Genomic DNA, 18856 nt, shown 5'->3' on the forward strand with positions numbered 1-18856 from the left:
CAACAAATTGGGGAAAAATCTTTATAACAAAAAACTCTGACAGGGGTCTAATTACTCAAATATACAAGGAGTTAAAGCAATTGTATAAAAAATCAAGCCATTCCCCAATTGATAAATGGGCAAGAGACATGAATAGGCAATTTTCAGGTAAAGAAATCAAAAGTATCAATAAGCACATGAGAAAGTGTTCCAAATCTCTAATAATTAGAGAAATGCAAATCAAAACAACTCTGAGGTATCACCTCACACCTAGCAGATTGGCTAAAATGAAAGAAGGGGAGAGTAATGAATGTTGGAGGGGATGTGGCAAAATTGGGACATTAATGCATTGCTGGTGGAGTTGTGAACGGATCCAGCCATTCTGGCTGGCAATTTGGAATCATGCTCAAAGGGCTATAAAAGAATGCCTGCCCTTTGAACCAGCCATACCATTGTTGGGTTTGTATCCCAAAGAGATCATAGATAAACAGACATGTACAAAAATATTTATAGCTGCGCTTTTTGTGGTGGCAAAAAACTGGAAAAGGAGGGTATGTCCTTCAATTGGGGAATGGCTGAACAAGCTGTGGTATATGTGGGTGATGGAATACTATTGTGCTAAGAGGAATAATAAACTGGAGGAGTTCCGGGCGAACTGGAGAGACCTCCGGGATCTGATGCAGAGCGAAAGGAGCAGAGCCAAAAGAACATTGTACACAGAGACTGATATACTGTGGTAAAATTGAATGTAATGGACCTCTGTACCAGCAGCAATACAATGACCCAGGACAATTCTGAGGGATTTATGGTAAAGATGCTACCCACATTCAGAGGAAGGACTGCAGGAGAGGAAACATATAAGAAAAGCAACTGCTTGAACGCATGGGTCGGGGCGGACATGATTGAGGGTGTGGACTCGAAACTACCACACCAATGCAACCACCAACAATTGGGAAATTGGTCTTGATCAAGGACACATGACAAAACCATTGGAAAAGTGCGTCGGCCATGGGTGGGGGGAGTGCGGGGGGTGAAGGGGAAAATAGGAGCATGAAACATGTAATCATGTTAAAAATGATTATTAATAAATGTTAAAAAAAAAAAAAAAGAATCATCAGGGTAGCACAAATGGTTCTGTTGTTAGTACTTAGATCTTTAGCCTCACTAGCTGAGATTCTATCTATTTTACCTTTATGCCTTAGTTTATAAACAGGCAATTATTCTCTTTATTAAATCATCAAATACTTTTTTGTTGAGCTCAGTTTCATAGCTGTGGGTAACATACATATATCATATATTTATTTTGATATGAGCTTTTGCTAATATATAGCATCATGCTCTGTTATGTAGCTCATTCTATTGTCTTTATTTTTAAAAATGTCTCATTTCCTTATGGTTTGTCAGTCAATATTTTCATCTTTTACTCTGTTTCAATTTATTCACCTGCCATTTCTATTATTTTTCTTATCTTCCTCCTCTTGTTATGGTCAGCATTCTCTAATTGCAATGAAAAATTTACCTTCCCATTATAAGCATGTTTTCCCTTACATTTTTAATGCCACCATCATGCCTTTAGATATTATATCAGGGGTCGGCAACCTTTTTGGCCATGAGAGCCATAAACACCACGTTTTTTAAAATGTAATTTCATGAGAGCCGTACAGTGCTCACAGTGCGAGCTCCTGTAACAACCCCTGAAAAAAAAAATTGACTTTATGGCTCCTGCAGAAAGAGCTATATCTGGCCCTCAAAAGAGCCATATATGGCTCGAGAGCCATATGTTGCCGACCCCTGTATTATATGATAGAAATCTTTAGATTTTATTTGTGAAGCTGAGTGTATCTCCATTACCATGGCACTATTCAGTGCCATGTTTATAAACATAAAATGGTTTTAAAAAATTCCTAAACTGAGTATAAAGCAGATTTTATAGTTTAAGTTAATATAATTTAATTTAAATAAATGCAAGATATAGCTATGTTATAGTCTAAATGGGTTGCTTTCCTGGGGAAAAAAGCTGCCTTACTATTTTTATAATTGGAAGATGATATAGATTTTCACAAGAAATCATACAACCATATGTGTTCTGGAGCTGTCAGGATTCACGAGATAATTGGGGCTTGATGCTGTTTAGTGTGTCAGTGGAGGTCTTCAAGAAAAGTCTGGGATACTGCCAGAAGTAGTGTTAGTAATTTGTTAGATTACATTACTCCTTCTGACTTCACACACATTCAGTTTAAAAGAAGATTTCCTACTAATACTCTGTCTTTGACTAAGACATAAATGAAATCCAAACCACTTGACACAGCAAATATGTTTGAGAGATTTTTCCCCCCGCTAGTTTTACCAGCACCCTTACTTGAGGAATTTACATTGTCCCCATTTGCCTTTGGAAAATGTTATTTGTATTGTTTACTTCTTTATATGCTTTTTAGTGTAGATACATTATTCAAAAATCCATTTTATGTTCTTCTGCTTTAGTACATAGATAAGAAATATAATTTAACCTTGTCTTTATGTTAAGAATCATCATTAATTATTATACAGGGCATATAGTAATACCCTCAGGTATTTAATGTTTAGAACATTGCTTGTTTCTATACTAATGCTATAGTGTTGATTGTTCTGCTGCCTCTGCATTGTTTAGCTTACTTTACTGTCCTAGAGATCTCCATTTTCCTGAAGTAGTAGGATCTAGTAGAAAGAACTTAAGATCTGTTCAGCACCCACCTTTTACACTTACCTACCACCTTTGAGACCAAAAAACAAGTATTTAACATAAGTGTGCCTTAGTTCCCTCATCTGTAACATGAGGGTGATAACTATACTACCTTCCTCTCTGTGCTTTTAGGGAGAAAGCATTTTGTAAAACTTAAATGACCATATAAGTATGAATTATGATAACTAAGGAGGAATTCCATATACTGGGGGGAGGGGGGGAGAATGAACTAAAGTTTTTAACTTCATGTAATTTTGCACTTTCTCTCATCATACTAAGTGAAGTGAAGCCATTTCTTAATGGAAAGAAATAAGTAGGCTTCCTTTATCTTGTGTTCTACATAATCTGTATGCTCTGTCCTTATTGAATTGTTTATTGGTTCTTCTCCCTTGAGTCTCCACATCCCTAAATCTTTGCTCATGCTTTTCCCTCTTGTCTAGATTGAGCCAGTTCCTCTCTCATTCGCCACTCTCATTTATACCTTTTGAAATTCCTTTCTTCTTTCAGACTGTGACACTTTCCCTGATCCCATCTTCCTTCATCCCCTCCCAGTTTGAAATGCTTTCATTTTGCCCACCAAGGAAAAATTATTTGTTTAGGTAAGAGTTGGATTAAATGATCTCTGAGTTCCCTTCCATCTCTGAAATAATGATTCTGTGATACTCCTTCTTCAAACATTTCATAGCATTTTGTTTGGAACTCTCTCGCACTTTTGATGTTACTTTTTGCCAAAGTCTGACCACTAAATAAGTGAAAAATTACAGAGTAAAAAATACACTTTCTATCAAAAGTTATTTAGCATAGGTTGATTTTCTTCATATTACATGATGAAAGTGGCCTGTGGTAAAGATAATTCAAAATAATTGATCGTAGAAGTAATTTATATTTGTTTTGAATATACCATTTTTTTGCCTACCCAATAATAATGTTCTTAGGCTAAAATTAAAATTAATTTCAATTCATTGACGAGAGATGGCCAGTGAGGATTGCAGGTTGAAAGAAAAATGCCCTTTTGGATTAAAAATTTATTTTGAGAAAGTTTCCATCCTTATCAGTAGTTAGTTTTCTTGAATAAAGATGATAACCACATCTCTCTAAGGAATAATCCTGGGGCATTATTATAAAATGTGTATCTAACCTATTCAAATATGAGAGTACATTTTAGCTAATAAGAAAAATGAAGTTAACAACTATTGCCTCAGAGAAGTCTTAATTCCATGATTTTTATGATACTCTTAAGTTGCTAATAAGATAGAATTTTATAGTCTCTCTTATAATAGTCTTCATAGCAAAAATATTGTTGTTTTCACTAAAGTTTAGTCATTTCCATCATAAAAGAACTTTTCAAAATAAAAAAATACTCATTAAAACATAGATAAAGAAGATGACTCAAATTTAAATGAATCTCAATTATTGTTAATAATTGTGGGTGTGTGATCTCTAGTATCTCTTGTAGCTCTAATATTTTGATACTTTACTATATAATAAATATAGCTAGCATTTCTTAAGCACCTCTTATGTGCTTGGCACTATTCTAAGCTCCCCCTGTATAGTTAGTTTCAGATCCATCTATCTAGTTTATATCTATGAAGCACTGATGTTGTATTGTAGTGAAAATAGTAGTGGATATAGAATGTATTATCCTGGCACTTTTTCCTGTAATTGGACAAATAGCTTGAATTCTCTCACCTCAATTTCCTCTTTTGTAAAATTGAATGTTTGTTATTTATTACAGGAATACCAGTCAAGATAGTACTGAAGTTTTTCATTATTTTATTAGATGCTTTGAATTATTTATATAAGTCCCTTCATGGAAGACTCATGAAATAGATTAATCCTATTTGCTATTGATAAGCTTGTCTACAGTTATACTTCATCTTTAAAAGCTGTTTATCAGTTCTATCAAAAATTCTCCCCAGCCCCCAAATGTAGTGAACAAGCTTTATTAAAGATATTCCAGATATGATTGTCTTAAACATAGCATACTTCGAGGGACTCTCCCTGATACTTATAATCAGTTTTTGTTAGCATCAAATTTAACAGTTGAGTACAGTGCATTATATTTTGGAATTTCACAAATTTTAGTCCCTGTCAGTAAACTCCATAGCTACCATAATCAGTCAGTATCCCAAGTAACATTGTTACTTTTCCTAAGCCAAAGTCTAAAATGTATATGCATTTAATTATGTAATTGAGGCTCTTTGCTAGTTTTTCCCCATAACTGTTATGTGGCTTTGGGCAAATTCTTGTCCTTTTCTAAGTCTGCTTCTTTGTATGCTTAGTGAGGAATTATAATTACACTGCTTACTTTAAAGATTTGTAAGGAAAGTACTTTGTAAGTCTTGAAGTGGGGGTAGGACAAGTATTCTGGAACTGTGACTTTTGTGGGTGGTGGGGAGCTTTCAATATAGAAACTCTAACCAGTCAGGCAGATCATCAACATGACAATACTTTATGGTCTTAGTGATTTTCCTGGAGTACCTCATGATCACATAGTGAAGTGGTTGACAGAGCCAGGACTTCAATCCTTAAGACTAACCCTGTATCCACTATGACATGAATCTCTCTTAACCATTACACTTATGTAATGATTCTTTACCTTATATTTCTTCATTATTTATTTTAAAATTTTGTATAGATATAAATGATCAAGAGAGTTCACCTTCAAAAAGTTCATGATCTAATAGGGGATTTAAGACATGCACATACATATCTACAGCATAATATAGAATGATATAACTATGAGTGAGATACAAATTCCAGGTAGGTACTTAATACATGTTTCATGAATGAACTGAATGAAAGTTGTTCAGAGGGAAGGATATATATTCAGTAGCAGGAATCAGTGAAAGCTTCCTTGAAGCATTGGGTTTTAATTCTAAAGAACAGATAAGAATTGGATTAAATTAAATGAGTGAGAGTGAGGAATTGAGGATTTTGTTGAGTCTCTGTGAGCCTGAATTATTGAAAAGGTAGTAATGTCCTTACCATTAAATGAAAAATTTTCTAAGTAAGGTGATTTAAAAAAATTTTTTTTTCCAGAGGAGAGATTTCTGTCTATAACATGTTGGCTTCAAAATGTTTATGGAACACCTATTTCTTAATTTCTGATAAGTAGTTCATGATGGTGAGACTAGATATTAATGCTTGGAAGTCATTTACATTGAAGTGATAATTTAACCCATAGGAGCTGGTGAGGCTGCCAAGTGAGAAGGTGTAAACAAAATGAATATCCAGCAAAAAAAGATTGAAAAAGAGAAATAAACCTTATGAGAGAACAAGAGGGAGTACTATCTTGAAAACTCATACAGGAAGGTTTTCAGAATGAGTGAGCATATCAAATACTACAAAGAAATGTCCCAAAAGGGCGAGGACTGAGAAAGGTCTATTAGTTTTGTCATTGGTGACTTGGAGAAAGCCCTTCCAAAGAAATAAGATTAGAAACAAGATTACAAATCTCAAACTTTTTCCTCTTGTTTGTATTGGCACCCTCTTTATTGTTTCTTAAATCTCCCTCAGAAACTGTTGCTTCCTTATCAGGGCAAGGTATAATTTAAAAAAATTAGCCAACATTTATAAAATGCCTTTTAAAAAAATCTGTGCATAGCTTTGGGGGAAATATATACTTTATATAAGATACAGGCTCTTACTTGAAAGAACATACAAACACATTTCTAAAATATGCACCATTACTTAAATGCACTAGAAGGATGCATAGTACTATGAGAAATCCATGAATGGCAGGTTTTTTTTTTTTTTTTTAAACATCAAATCATGAGGAACTGGGAAAAGACTTCTTATAGAAGGGAGACATTGAGTTGAATTTTGCAGAATGGATAGAATTCAACAGACAAAGAAAGGGAGAGAGAATCTCAAATACAATGTCAATTATGTAAGGGGAGTTTGAACATTATCTGTCAGAGACCTGAATTGAGAGTAAAAGCACTTGGATTTGAATCCTGACTTTCCTACCTGTTACCTTTGTGAAAACTGGTGAAGTGTTTAGTCTTTCCTTTCTAATTGGTAAGGCAGAAGAATCGGACAAGATCCCATGGTAATAGTTTTAGGGAAAACAGATATGGCACAGTCATGAATTGATGAAACAGAATCTGCATTAGTAATTTCTCAAATAATACACCCCAACTGACACATCAGTCATTTCCTGGCGCTTTCATTTGGTGGGGACCGGGAGAAGGTATAATTTCCCTCCCCAGGCCACAAAAGCATTTGTTTCCAAGTGTATTGTGATTCCTCAGCTATTATTTTTATGGGCTTTGTTATGTGTTTATATGGAATAAAATATGAATATAGTTTTAGCATTATTATTGTAGTTTTGAATTCCTTCTTTGTGTCATAGTCCTGTGATTTCATGAATGAGCTTGTCCACAAAACAGGTTGCAAGAAATATAAGTAATGTTTGTTTATTCTTATTTCATTTTATTTTATTTTTAAACCCTTACATTCCATCTTAGAATCTAATACTGTTTTAGCTCTAAGGAAGAAGAGTGATAAGGGCTAGGCAGTGGAGGTCAAGTGACGTGCCCAGCGTCCCAAAGCTGGGAAGTTTGTGAAGCCAGATTGAACCTAGGACCTCCTGTTTCTAGACCTGGCTCTCAATCCACTGAGCTACCCTGCTTCCCCTTTATTCTTATTTTTAAAACAGTATAATGTTCATTTGGAGGAAGACTTTGAAGGTGATGAAAGGGAAACAACATTGGCTCTGGAGCCGAAAGACCTGAGTTTGAATCCTGACTGTGTTATTTTGCTATTTGTGTGGGAAAAACAAAATTGCTGTAGGTTGTACTTTAATTTAAACATGAGCATAGTAATGGAATCAAATTAACCTCTAAGTCTCTTCCTGTTCCAAGATACCAATTTTGTAAAGAACACACAAAATTTGGAATAAGGGATAACAGGAAAAATTAAACAGTTACTTTTCAAAATTTATTCATTTCAGTTACATGTAGAAATTTTTTTTTTTTGCAGTTATCTCCTCACATTTTAGGATTCAGTTTCCCCCTCCTTCCTATTTCCCCTCCCTCCCTGCAGTAGTTAATAATCATTTTTAAATGATATTTATTTATTATATACTTAGTAACCACAACAAAAAAAATTTAAGTAAATGAATGTATAAAAAGTGTACAAAATCAGAAACTCCATATTGTTTATAGTTTGTTGAAAATATGTATATTACATATATGCTCCTATAAATATCCTCCATTTTTGAGTTCCCTTTGGATTTATTTTACTTGGATACCTTTTTCCTCTTGATTTTGATGGCTATTGTTTGTATTAACATAATTATAGCATGTATTATTATTATTCTCTTTTCTTTTTATGTTTCTTCTATATTTGTTACATTTCTAATATTTGTCATTTGTAATAGCCTAATTATTTATTATATTCAATCATGATCTATCCAGCCATTTCTCCCATTAATTGAATTTCTCGTCAATGCAAAGTTTCCATGAATATTTTCATATGTATGCAGATTTTTATCCTCTCAATAATGCCCTTAGAGCTTACAGCTGTTAATGTATATATCCATCTTGTTTTCTAATAAAATAATTCACAGCTGCTCTAGCAATGTAATGCTAGGCTGGTTTCTCCATGTTCCTATCAGCATTTAATTTAGTCACGGTAATCTGTCTGGTTTTCAGTTAACATACATTAATAGGACCATATTTACCTCAATTGATCCTTCGGCAACAGACATAATCTGTTGTCAGCTTTATATACTTTCCAAAAGCAAGTCTTTCCAGCTTGGTCATACCCATTAGAACACTTGTTTCAATGGCACATGATTACCTCCATAGTATGATTGTTAAAGTGAGACTTCTGCAGAATATTTATGTTCTCTAAGCCATTGTTATTCCATCAGAAACTGTTTGGATTATGTATATGCTCAGGCTTAGATCTACTATTAATCTCATTCATGTGTGTGGATTCTCCATATATCTATCATATTTAATTTTAATCTTGGTAACATTCAGTGTCCAAGGGAGAAAATAAAGAGGTGAGGTTCATCCAAAATTGAAAAAGAGGAAAAGGGGAGAGAATGAAGGAAGGAAGGAAGGAAGGATGGAGAGGGGGAGGAGGGGAGTGAGGGATAGAGGAAAACAGCCTTGTGTTAGTAATGGTGCTAAATATTTTAGAAATATTATCTCATTTGATCCTCACAATATTTCTGGGTGATAGGCACAATTATCCTCATTTTATAGTTGAGGAAACTATTAGGCAAGGGGTTAAGTTACTTGTCTAAAGTCACATAACTAATAAGTATCTGATGACAAATTTGAATTCACATCTTCCTGATTCCAGATCCTACTCTATCCATTGCATCACCTCATTGCCTCTTGGATTTCCCTATAGGTATTAGGGAAAATTAAGATGTAGAAGTTTAGCACACTTGTGAGGGCGTCATTGAAGTGTATGATCTAGGGAGTTCATATACAGTCAGATTTAGCTAGGAGCATACTAATTAGTTAACTGTGTCAATTTGGAAGTGATAATGAACAATTCTATATGCATTCAGAGCAAAAGAAGTTTCTTGGTTGTGAGTCTGGAAATTAGTCTTGGATGTGAATTGGCAGAAAGGAGTTGTATCGCCTCATTTCTTTATGATTCTTCAACATGAAATATATTTGAGTAGATATTATGTATGGATTTCTCTTTAAAGGGACAGCAAAAATAATTATTTCATCAATTTAAAACAAATTCAAATCGATAATGAATTAATATTTCCATTTCTTTCTTCTCCTATTACTCTTTTTCTTTCCTAAAAAATTTCTTTCTATTACTAAGTTAGTAAATATATATGTGAATTTACAAAGAAACAGGTAACATCTTCACTTAAAACCACAAGTATTTAATAATAAGAATAATGATAGTAAAAACTAGCATTTAAATAACACCTTAAGGATTATGAAGTGATTTTAAAAGTGGTTCTTTTGCCTTCAGTACTGGGGAAATTAAGTGCTGTTTTTATCCCAGTTTTTAAAATGAGGAAACTGAGGCAAAATTAAATGATTTGTCCAGTCACATAAGTATTTGGTATCTGAGGCCAGCTTTAAACTCAGATCTTCTGGGTCTAGGTCCAGGGCTGACCCCACTTTATACCACCAGTTGCTTCTTTAGGTCTTGTTTAATTGTAAATTTTTGTTCATTTGTTTGCCCTCTATCTCTTCCCTGTCTCCCCACATTAGTTTACCAAATAAGGAAAGGGAAAAGAATAATTTCTTTTAAACAATTAATTCTTTTGACTTTACTGTAGGATTTTATTTCAAAACTGCCTATTAAAGATGTTTACTTTTAAATTATCACGGAATATGATTTTCACAACCAGTTAATAGTAGTGGAGAATTTTATTACTGTAGTGGTATAATTGTTGGTTTGAATAGCTACAGATTTTGTACAAACAACTTGTATTAGTGTCTAAGGCAGTATTTGATTATTTATCCTTTTCTTGAAAATTTAATTGCAGAGTATAAAGACTCTGAAAAAAAAATAATAAGCTACAGACAATGAATTTCATTGATGCAATAAGTAAAGCCTATTTTCTCTTTCCCAAACAAGTATGCCCTCCATAAAATTACTATTTTAAATCCACTTCCAGCTATTGTAATATTTCAAATTGAATTAGTGCTTCAGAGAATAGTACATAATAACTTTTGTGAACACTATGAATTGTGCTAAGTATAAGGCCTGGTTCCAATTATGTATACAAAGCTTCAAGGGGCCCTCTTGTATTGGAGTTAAGTACTCCTAGTACATTATAAGGTTTTCTCGGAACTCTGGCCCCAAAATATTCATAGTTGGCCCTTGTGTTATACTAATAATCAACCCCCCAAATTAAATCCAGCCCATTGTTTAAAATATGAGAAATTTATTGTTGTTGCTTGAATTCAAATTGGTAAATGGTCAATTCTAAACTAGCAATTAATTTCTATTGGAATTAGAAATCAGGAGAACTGGCTCATCTTAGTGATTAACTTACAATTCTTAAATTTATTTCCTTAGTTCTAAAAGGAAGGTGTTGAATTTGATGATGACTGACTATGATCTCAAAGGTCCTTTCCATTCTTGGCATTATATTGCCTCTCACTGAATATTTTTATAATGAATATGTTACACATAACCAGATTTCCAATCTGCAAAGATTGATAAATCAGCAAGGAAAAATAAGAATTCTGAACACAGAAGGATAAGCAGATGTCAACAGCCCCCATTAGAACTTAGTGCCATTAGACAGCCAAGCTGTTCCTTGCATGCCTTTGACAGGTTCAAGGAAACCTAAAAAGGAAAGTACTGGAAGGAGAGGGGAATAGAGGGCAAGGGGAAATGAATACATGAAAAGAGAATAGAAATAAAAGGTATATTTGGCAAAGAGTACTCAAGTTCTGAAAAGTCCATTTTCATAGAAAGATTTTGCTCAATACCATTTCAATTAAAAAGTACTTTTCTGAGAAAAATTGAAGGTAGAGAACTTTTGATAATTTTTATTGATAAAATATAGCATTCTCTTTTAATAGATACAGTATGAATTAAACCATGTTTCTTCTTTTCTGCCTTTATTGATGAATTGATAACATCAAAAATCCATTGAAATTATATCAGAATATTCATAAAAGTAATTCTGTCCCATATCCTTAATTCTTATACTTAACATTTGTTAAGTTTAACAGTTTAAACAGGTTGCCATTAGATTCTGACTGCAATCCCTCTTTTTAACTTGTGACTTTGTGTACAAACACAAGATAACATTGCTTCAAAATTATTCTTTGTTCTATAAGTTCTCTATAAGAGACTTTGCTTAAAGAAAAACAACAAAGTACTGTTACTGTTACTAGGTGGGGAAGCTTTGGTTTGTCTCAACAAGGTTTGTTCTCTGTCATGGGATTTTACCTGCCTTACAATAAATGACTTTTCTACTCTAAGAATCCCTTCACCTCACTTCATGAAAACTTCTGAATTAATAGATATAAAGATTCCTTTTACATCAAAATATGGCTCAAGCAGGTTTATTTTGTTTTATGTCTATCATTTTATTCGCCTTTTCAAGTAAGAATCATTAGCAGCTTTCAAACATTAATTTCACTAAAAGCATAATCTCTTAGGCAATTTTCTAAGCCTCTAAGTTGTAGAATTGTTGCCAATCAGCACTGGTAGGGAGTACTTAAAAGTATAAAATAAAATTCATTGTGCTCCAACTAATTCTTCTTTTAAAACATTAGTTTGGCACCCATGATTGGACACAGGGACTTAACAATACAACATATAATGAAATATTTGAAGCTTATGTCTAGTACTATTTTCTGAGGTGTGATCTCAATGCTGTTGTTCAACATTTAGAACTTTTAAATGAAAGACTTTGGTTGAAAAACAAGTATGTAGTATAACTAAGAACATATATACATACAAATTTTTTTTATACCATATGTTTCAGATTTTTAAACTGCAACTATGTTGATATGAAAATTGAGTCCTTTTAAACACTGTAAAAAATGGAATTAGATTGTCTACAGATAGCTTCAATTATCTAATTAGAGAATAACTGACTTTTTTAAACCACATTTAAATAGCTTTATAAAAAATCACTGTATGATATTAGGAATGTATCTCAAAAGAGAACAAAGAAAAAGAAACCACCTATACAAACACATTTATAGCACTTTTCTTTGTTGTTAATAGCAAAGAATCTGAAATAAGAGAATGACTGCACAGGTTGTGTTGTGTGATTGAGGGTGGAATATGTTGTAGGAAATGACCCATGGCGTGGTTTCAGAAGAATTTATAAAGATGAGCTTATGCAAAGTGAATAAGCAGAATCAGGATAACATTGTATACAGTAACTGCAGTTGCAGTAATAATCAAAACCAATAAAAAGTCTTGGGATTTGAAGACATTTAATCTTTATTAGAGAGTAGAGACTATTTTCTTTGTTTAAAGAACAGTATCAGCCAGACTTTTAACGTTTTCTGATATATATATATATATATATGTATATGTATATGTATGTATATGTATGTATATGTGTGTGCATGTATCTACATATATCTATGGACAATTTATAACTCCTGAGTATAATTCCTTTTTCAAATGGTTGGATCAGTTCATAGTTCCACCAGCAATGTATTAGTTTAGTATCTCTATTTATCCACATCCCCTCCAACATTTGTCATTTTGCCCTTTTATCATTTAGGCAATTTGTTATTTGTGAGATAATTTGAATTTCTCTAATTAATATTGGTTTAGAGCGTTTTTCCATATAGTTCTATATAGCTTTGATTTCTTCATCTCAAAGTTCTCTGCTGATATCTTTTGACCATTTATCAATTGGTGAATGGCCTCAAAGTTTGCTAAAATTCTCTATATTTTTATATGAGATCTTTACTTGAGAAACTATATAAAAAATTTTCCCCAACTTGTTTCTTTCTAACCATGGCTACATTAATTTTATTTGTATAAAATCTTTACAATTAATGTATTCATAATTATCCATTTTTCATTTTATAATGCTCTCTATCTCTTATGCATTAATTCCACAAATATGATAGGTAATCTGTTCCCTGTTTTTCTGATTTATTTACATCTCTTTTTATACTTAGGTCATGCATCCTTTTTGTTTTTATCTTGGTAAATGGTACGAGATATGGTTCTATATCTGGTTTCTGCCAAACTTTACAATTTTTCCAACAATTTTTACCAGTAGTGAATTCCTATTCCCAAAACTTGAATCTTTGGTAGACCCAAGGTTGCCATAATATTTTACTATTGTGTGTTATATTTCTGTTTTGCTCCACTATCCTTTTTTTATTTCTTAACCAATACCAGATCATTTTGCTAATTATTGCTTTAGAATATAGTTCGAAATCTGGTACTGCTAGACCTTTTTTAACATTTTGTTTCACTATTTCATTTGATATATGTTCTTTAAATATTAGTGCCTTCAAGGACTAGTGTGATGATCTCATTATCTATTAATCAAAAGGAATTAAACTCCATTAACAGAGAATGTCTGTTCTCAGGATCACTTGTCTTCTTTAGGGACCAAAAATCAAACACATCTCTTTTTTTCCCCTTATCAGTGCAATGAAAGGCAGAATTCACCAGTGACATCACCTGGATCTTCTCCTCTTGCACAGAGACGAAAGCCACTTCCAGATCCTCTTCAGATACCACATCTGAGCCTTCCACCAGTACCTCCTCGCCTGGATCTAATTCAGAAAGGTGTAGTTCGTTCTCCATGTGGGAGCCCAACTGGTTCACCAAAGGTAAATAAATTTTTGCTAAAAATAACTTTCTTTAACATATTTTTTGTGATAAAAGTTTTAAGTTAAAATTTTCTTCTATATCCTATCTTCCTCAGTTTTTGTTAGGTAAACAAGCTCTGCTTCCTAATATAATTTTGAATTTTGATAAGCCATTGTGCTTCATTTTCTGAAGAAAGGAAGTCCCATAATCATCCTTTGATTTAAGGGGAAAAAAAATGTCATCACAACCAAAGTTATTCTTGAAGGGAGGCTAGATGGCTCAGTGGATTGAGAACCAGGCCTATAGATGGGAGGTCCTAGATGCAAATCTGGCCTCAGACCTTTCCTAGCTCTGTGACCCTGTGCAATTCACTTAACGTCCATCCCTTAGCTCTTACTGCTCTTTTGTCTTAGAACCAATAAACAGTGTTGATTCTAAGAATGAAGGCAAGGGTTGTTTGTTTTTTTTTAATGAATTTAAAAGGATATTCTATTCATTAAAGTGAATTACATGCTATTAACCAAAGAAATTTTACACTAATGGTAGGATGTTATGTCATGATAGGGCAATTGTGATGGCAGCATATTTTCATAAGGGCTTAAAGTATAACATTATGTATTTCAAGGTGATTTTTAAAAGTACTTTATATGTAGCTTTTTATTTGATGGAATTAATCAAAAGAATTATGTATGTTATGTATATGCAGTGGTAGTTGTACTTATTTTTTACATTAAATTCATGTCACAAAACATTTGATTATATTATGAAACATTTTAATTAAACTTAGTAATAAGGACATCATTTTGTTTTTTATGAAGCAATTTTTGCAAACAAAATTTAGATAATATATGCAAGTTGAAAACTATCCACAGGCATCAATTCAAACACTATTTTATTTTTCTTGATAGTTAGCTTTCTTTTTAGATAACATTAAAAGTCATTAATGACATTTTGCCACATGTACACACAAAATAGATTTATTTTTTTCTTCTGTTGATTTCTTATATTTAAAACATGTTATCTTCTGGATCAGATTAACACAGTATAATTAAAGATCACTCACAGGCATGAGGACTCATTTAGTAGAATATATCATGTTTCTACAAAGAAAATCAGAATGATTTTTCTTCTTGGAAATGCACACAAAATTCCTTGTATGATTTGTGAAAAACATGTTTTAGAGTGTGTGTGTGTGTGTGTGTGTGTGCGCGCGCACACGTACGGCTGTGTGTGTATATATATGTGTGTGTATACATATATATATATATATAATTTTATCAATGTCATTCAAGTTTTTGTCCTTTCTATGATACAACATAAGTGCCAAAGCATAGATATCTTATTGGAGAGCCACATTACTTTCATAAAATCAAAAATTTGGAAAATAGCTTTCAGTGCACTGAAAGCACACCTGCAAAATAAAAATAAAATGTTAGTATTTCAGCATTCTCTGCTAAGTCACAGAAACGTGTAAATAAATGAATTTTTTGTTAGATATTTTAATTTTGACCATTCAAAACCATTGTTAAAGCATTTTTGTCTTTTTTTTTAAACCTGTAGACAAACCTTTTTTGTCTTGGAGTCAATACTGTGTATTGGCTCCGAAGCAGAAGAGTGGTAAGGGTGAAGCAAAGGGGGTCAAGTGACTTTCCCAGGGTCACACAGCTGGGAAGTGTCTGAGGCCAGATTTGAACCTAGGACCTCCCTTCTCTAGGCCTGACTGAGCTACCCAACTGCCCTCCATTTTTGTCTTTTTAAAAATTTTTTGAAAGCATAGACCTGAGGTTCAAATACTGCTCTTAACTGCTACCACCAAAGCTGCTCTCCTAAAATTTTATATTAGGTTTCTTCCATTTAGCTTCCAAAGTTATTGAATTTGTGATTAAGGGAATATGTTGACAGATGGCATAGAAATATAATAATTTCCACTATGATCTTATTAAATAGCTCATGAATAAGAGGCTTCTTAACTAAAAAAAAGGCAATGAAATGAAATTTAATAAAATAAATATTTAAAAAATGTTAATGTGATGCAACTCAGTTTTTCCCCCCCCCCTCTTCTCCCTTATGTGTATACAGTCTTCTCCATGCATGGTGAGAAAACAAGATAAACCACTGCCAGCACCTCCACCTCCCTTACGAGATCCTCCACCACCTCCACCTGAAAGACCCCCTCCCATCCCACCAGACAACAGACTAAGTAGACATTTCCACCATCTGGAGAGTGTACCTTCTAGAGACCAGCCCATGCCCCTTGAAGCCTGGTGCCCCAGGGATGTGTTTGGCACAAATCCTTTGCTTGGATGTCGAATCCTAGGGGATGGCTCACCTAAACCTGGACTCACTGCTAGCTCGAACATAAATGGAAGGCACAGTCGAATAGGCTCTGATCAAGTACTTATGAGAAAACACAGACGCCATGATTTGCCTTTAGAAGGAGCCAAGGTAAGACCAATGTAAAGCAAAGGCTAGTTAGCTTTTTGTAAATGTAAATTCTTGTGATGTAGCCATGTAAATGTAAATTCTTGTGAGGCAAGATTCTGTAATGCTTATTATGTCGTTTGGACAGTCACAGTCCCTCTGGTTTTGAATTATCTTCTTGTTATTTAGTAATCAGAAGCTTATTAAACCTTAGGCATAAGAGCAGTCAGAAAGAGGTTCTAGGCAATGACTTCATCTGTGAAACTACTGTATGAATGGCTTGATATTTATTTTTATGTGTTTACCTTTTGTACCAAAAGTTTGTCACTGTTATTGTTGTTGATATTTTGTGGCTTGTAAAGGTAGGAGAGAATCTTTGCAAAAACTTCAGTGATTTTGGAGAGACCTAGATTTTTTGTTTTGTTTTATTTTGTGTGAAAGTATATGTGATTTTGACTTTGGACTTTTCAGGTTACCATAAACGTAACTAAAGCTTTTAAAATAAATAAACACAATATATTATAGTTTCTCATTTTTATAGTTCTCTTTATCAATAATCAATACCACGTCAAAGAAACCTAGGCTAATGTTATACCAAATATTAAAGAAAAACCTAACCTAATCTCCAGCCTTCCAAATTAAACTCTTCCTAAGTGGCAAAATATAAGATTGCTTGAAACATACACTTTGAAAGAAATATTCCTACAGTGAGAGGATATTATTACCATTATATTCCTGACAAAGGTAAAAATGAAGCAAACAAATAAACAAGAGATTTGAACTTGTCCCAAGGGGGCTTGTAGAATGGTGAGTTTATGCTTTCTTGTTTATTCCTTAAATCTTATTGTTAGTGTTAGAGGTTAGTTTATGTGCACTTGCAAAGACTACAAGAGTCATTTATTAAACTCAGTTTTCATTTGTTACTTTAAGATAACAAAACTATTCTGAATGAATGAATGACAGTATACAAGGAGACAGGAGCAGAAGTCTTAACAGACAGAAAGACAGAGGGAGAAAGTACAGTCATCTCTACTCCTGGACCTGAACTGTACTTGGCTGGCCCCTGAATTATAAGGAATAGAGTGGAAATACAGTTACATGCCACCAAAACTGACTTTCAATCAAATGATCAATAACCGCAATATTATAAAATACCCAAATATACATGAAGAAATAGTTAGCATTGTTTTTAGAATGAGAATTTGTAAGTCACAACTGAAGCTTTGTGCAGGTGGGGCAGCTGGGTGGCTCATTGAATTGAAAGCCAGCCCTTGAGATGGGAGGTCCTGGGTTCAAATGTGGCCTCAGTCACTTCCTAGCTGTTTGATCTTGGGCAAGTCATTTAACCCCCATTGTCTTGCTTGTACTGCTCTTCTACCTTGGGAGCAGTACACAGGATTTATTCTAAAATGAAAGGCAAGGATTAAAAAAAAATAAAGCAAACAAATTTTGCATAGGGACTGAAGTAGGAAGAGAGTGCAAGGTGTGACACTGGGCAGGAATACCAGTCCTAGATGCTCCCTAAATACCCTAATTTTCAAATCCTTAATCTATTTATTCTCTATGACCTTCTCTACTCCAGCTGCACACAGTGATGCTCATACCATTCATACATTTTTTTGTGGTTGACACCATTTGCTGAGGGCTCCCTTTTTCTTTCATCTTTTCATCTGACATCACTTAGATATTTATTGTTGTTCAGGTGTTTCAGTCATGTTCAACTCTTCAAGATCCTGTAAGGGGGAAAACTGTTTGTTTTTTGTTGTTGTTGTTATTGTTGTTGTTGAATATTAAAAGATTGATCACCAGGGGAAAAATCCCCAATTAAGGAATAACCTCAAGTCAAAAATGACTTTTATGGAAATTTATTTACAATTTAGAAGAGGAAAAAGAAATACGGAAATAAGCATCTAACACAGTAGGTAAATTTTTCCACTCTCCTACTTAATCCAGGTAGATTTGAGTAACCCAAGGCCAGAAACTAAGTGGGCCAGAGGCCTGGAGGTGAATGAAGCAAAAGCTTCAGTCACAGAGTCTCTATTAAAGGGAAGTTCCTTAAGAGAAGTTCAGGAAGATTCAATCTTTACACTCACCACATGTAGTTCTAAGAGAGAGACTTAAGAACAGTCTCACCAAGGTCTCAGGGTCCTAGCCAGCACTCCTCCACGAACCAGAAGACTCCCTCACTCACTCTACTCTCTTTTTAAAAAGGTCACTTATGTGTCACTTCCTGTGCCTTCCTCCTAGTTTGCATGTCCAATCACAATACATGCTTCTCTTATGACTGCCTAGGGTGCAGTCAGTAAATTCTGATTCCTCATCTACTCTAGCACACATGGGTTACAGACCTCCCAAAAATGGAGATGTTTTCACATTTGGTGATTAAATCTAAAAATGGGCAGTGTAGATTTAATCTAATTATCACAATTCCATGTGAGATTTTCTTGACACAAATACTGGAGTGGTTTGCCATTTCTTTCTCTA

General features: G+C 33.7%; 1 protein-coding gene across 1 annotated transcript in view; it reads left to right on the forward strand.

Annotated features, from left to right (window-relative positions):
- CBLB (Cbl proto-oncogene B) overlaps nucleotides 1-18856 on the forward strand; it is a 223101-nt gene that overhangs the window by 153117 nt on the left and 51128 nt on the right. The window contains exons 11-12 of the mRNA XM_044670113.1: nucleotides 13786-13971; nucleotides 16031-16396. Of these exons, the coding sequence (XP_044526048.1) occupies nucleotides 13786-13971; nucleotides 16031-16396 (552 nt within the window). The remainder of the gene's footprint in view (nucleotides 1-13785; nucleotides 13972-16030; nucleotides 16397-18856) is intronic.

This window comes from Gracilinanus agilis, chromosome 3 (assembly GCF_016433145.1).
Source record: "Gracilinanus agilis isolate LMUSP501 chromosome 3, AgileGrace, whole genome shotgun sequence".
Taxonomy (NCBI): Eukaryota; Metazoa; Chordata; class Mammalia; order Didelphimorphia; family Didelphidae; genus Gracilinanus; species Gracilinanus agilis.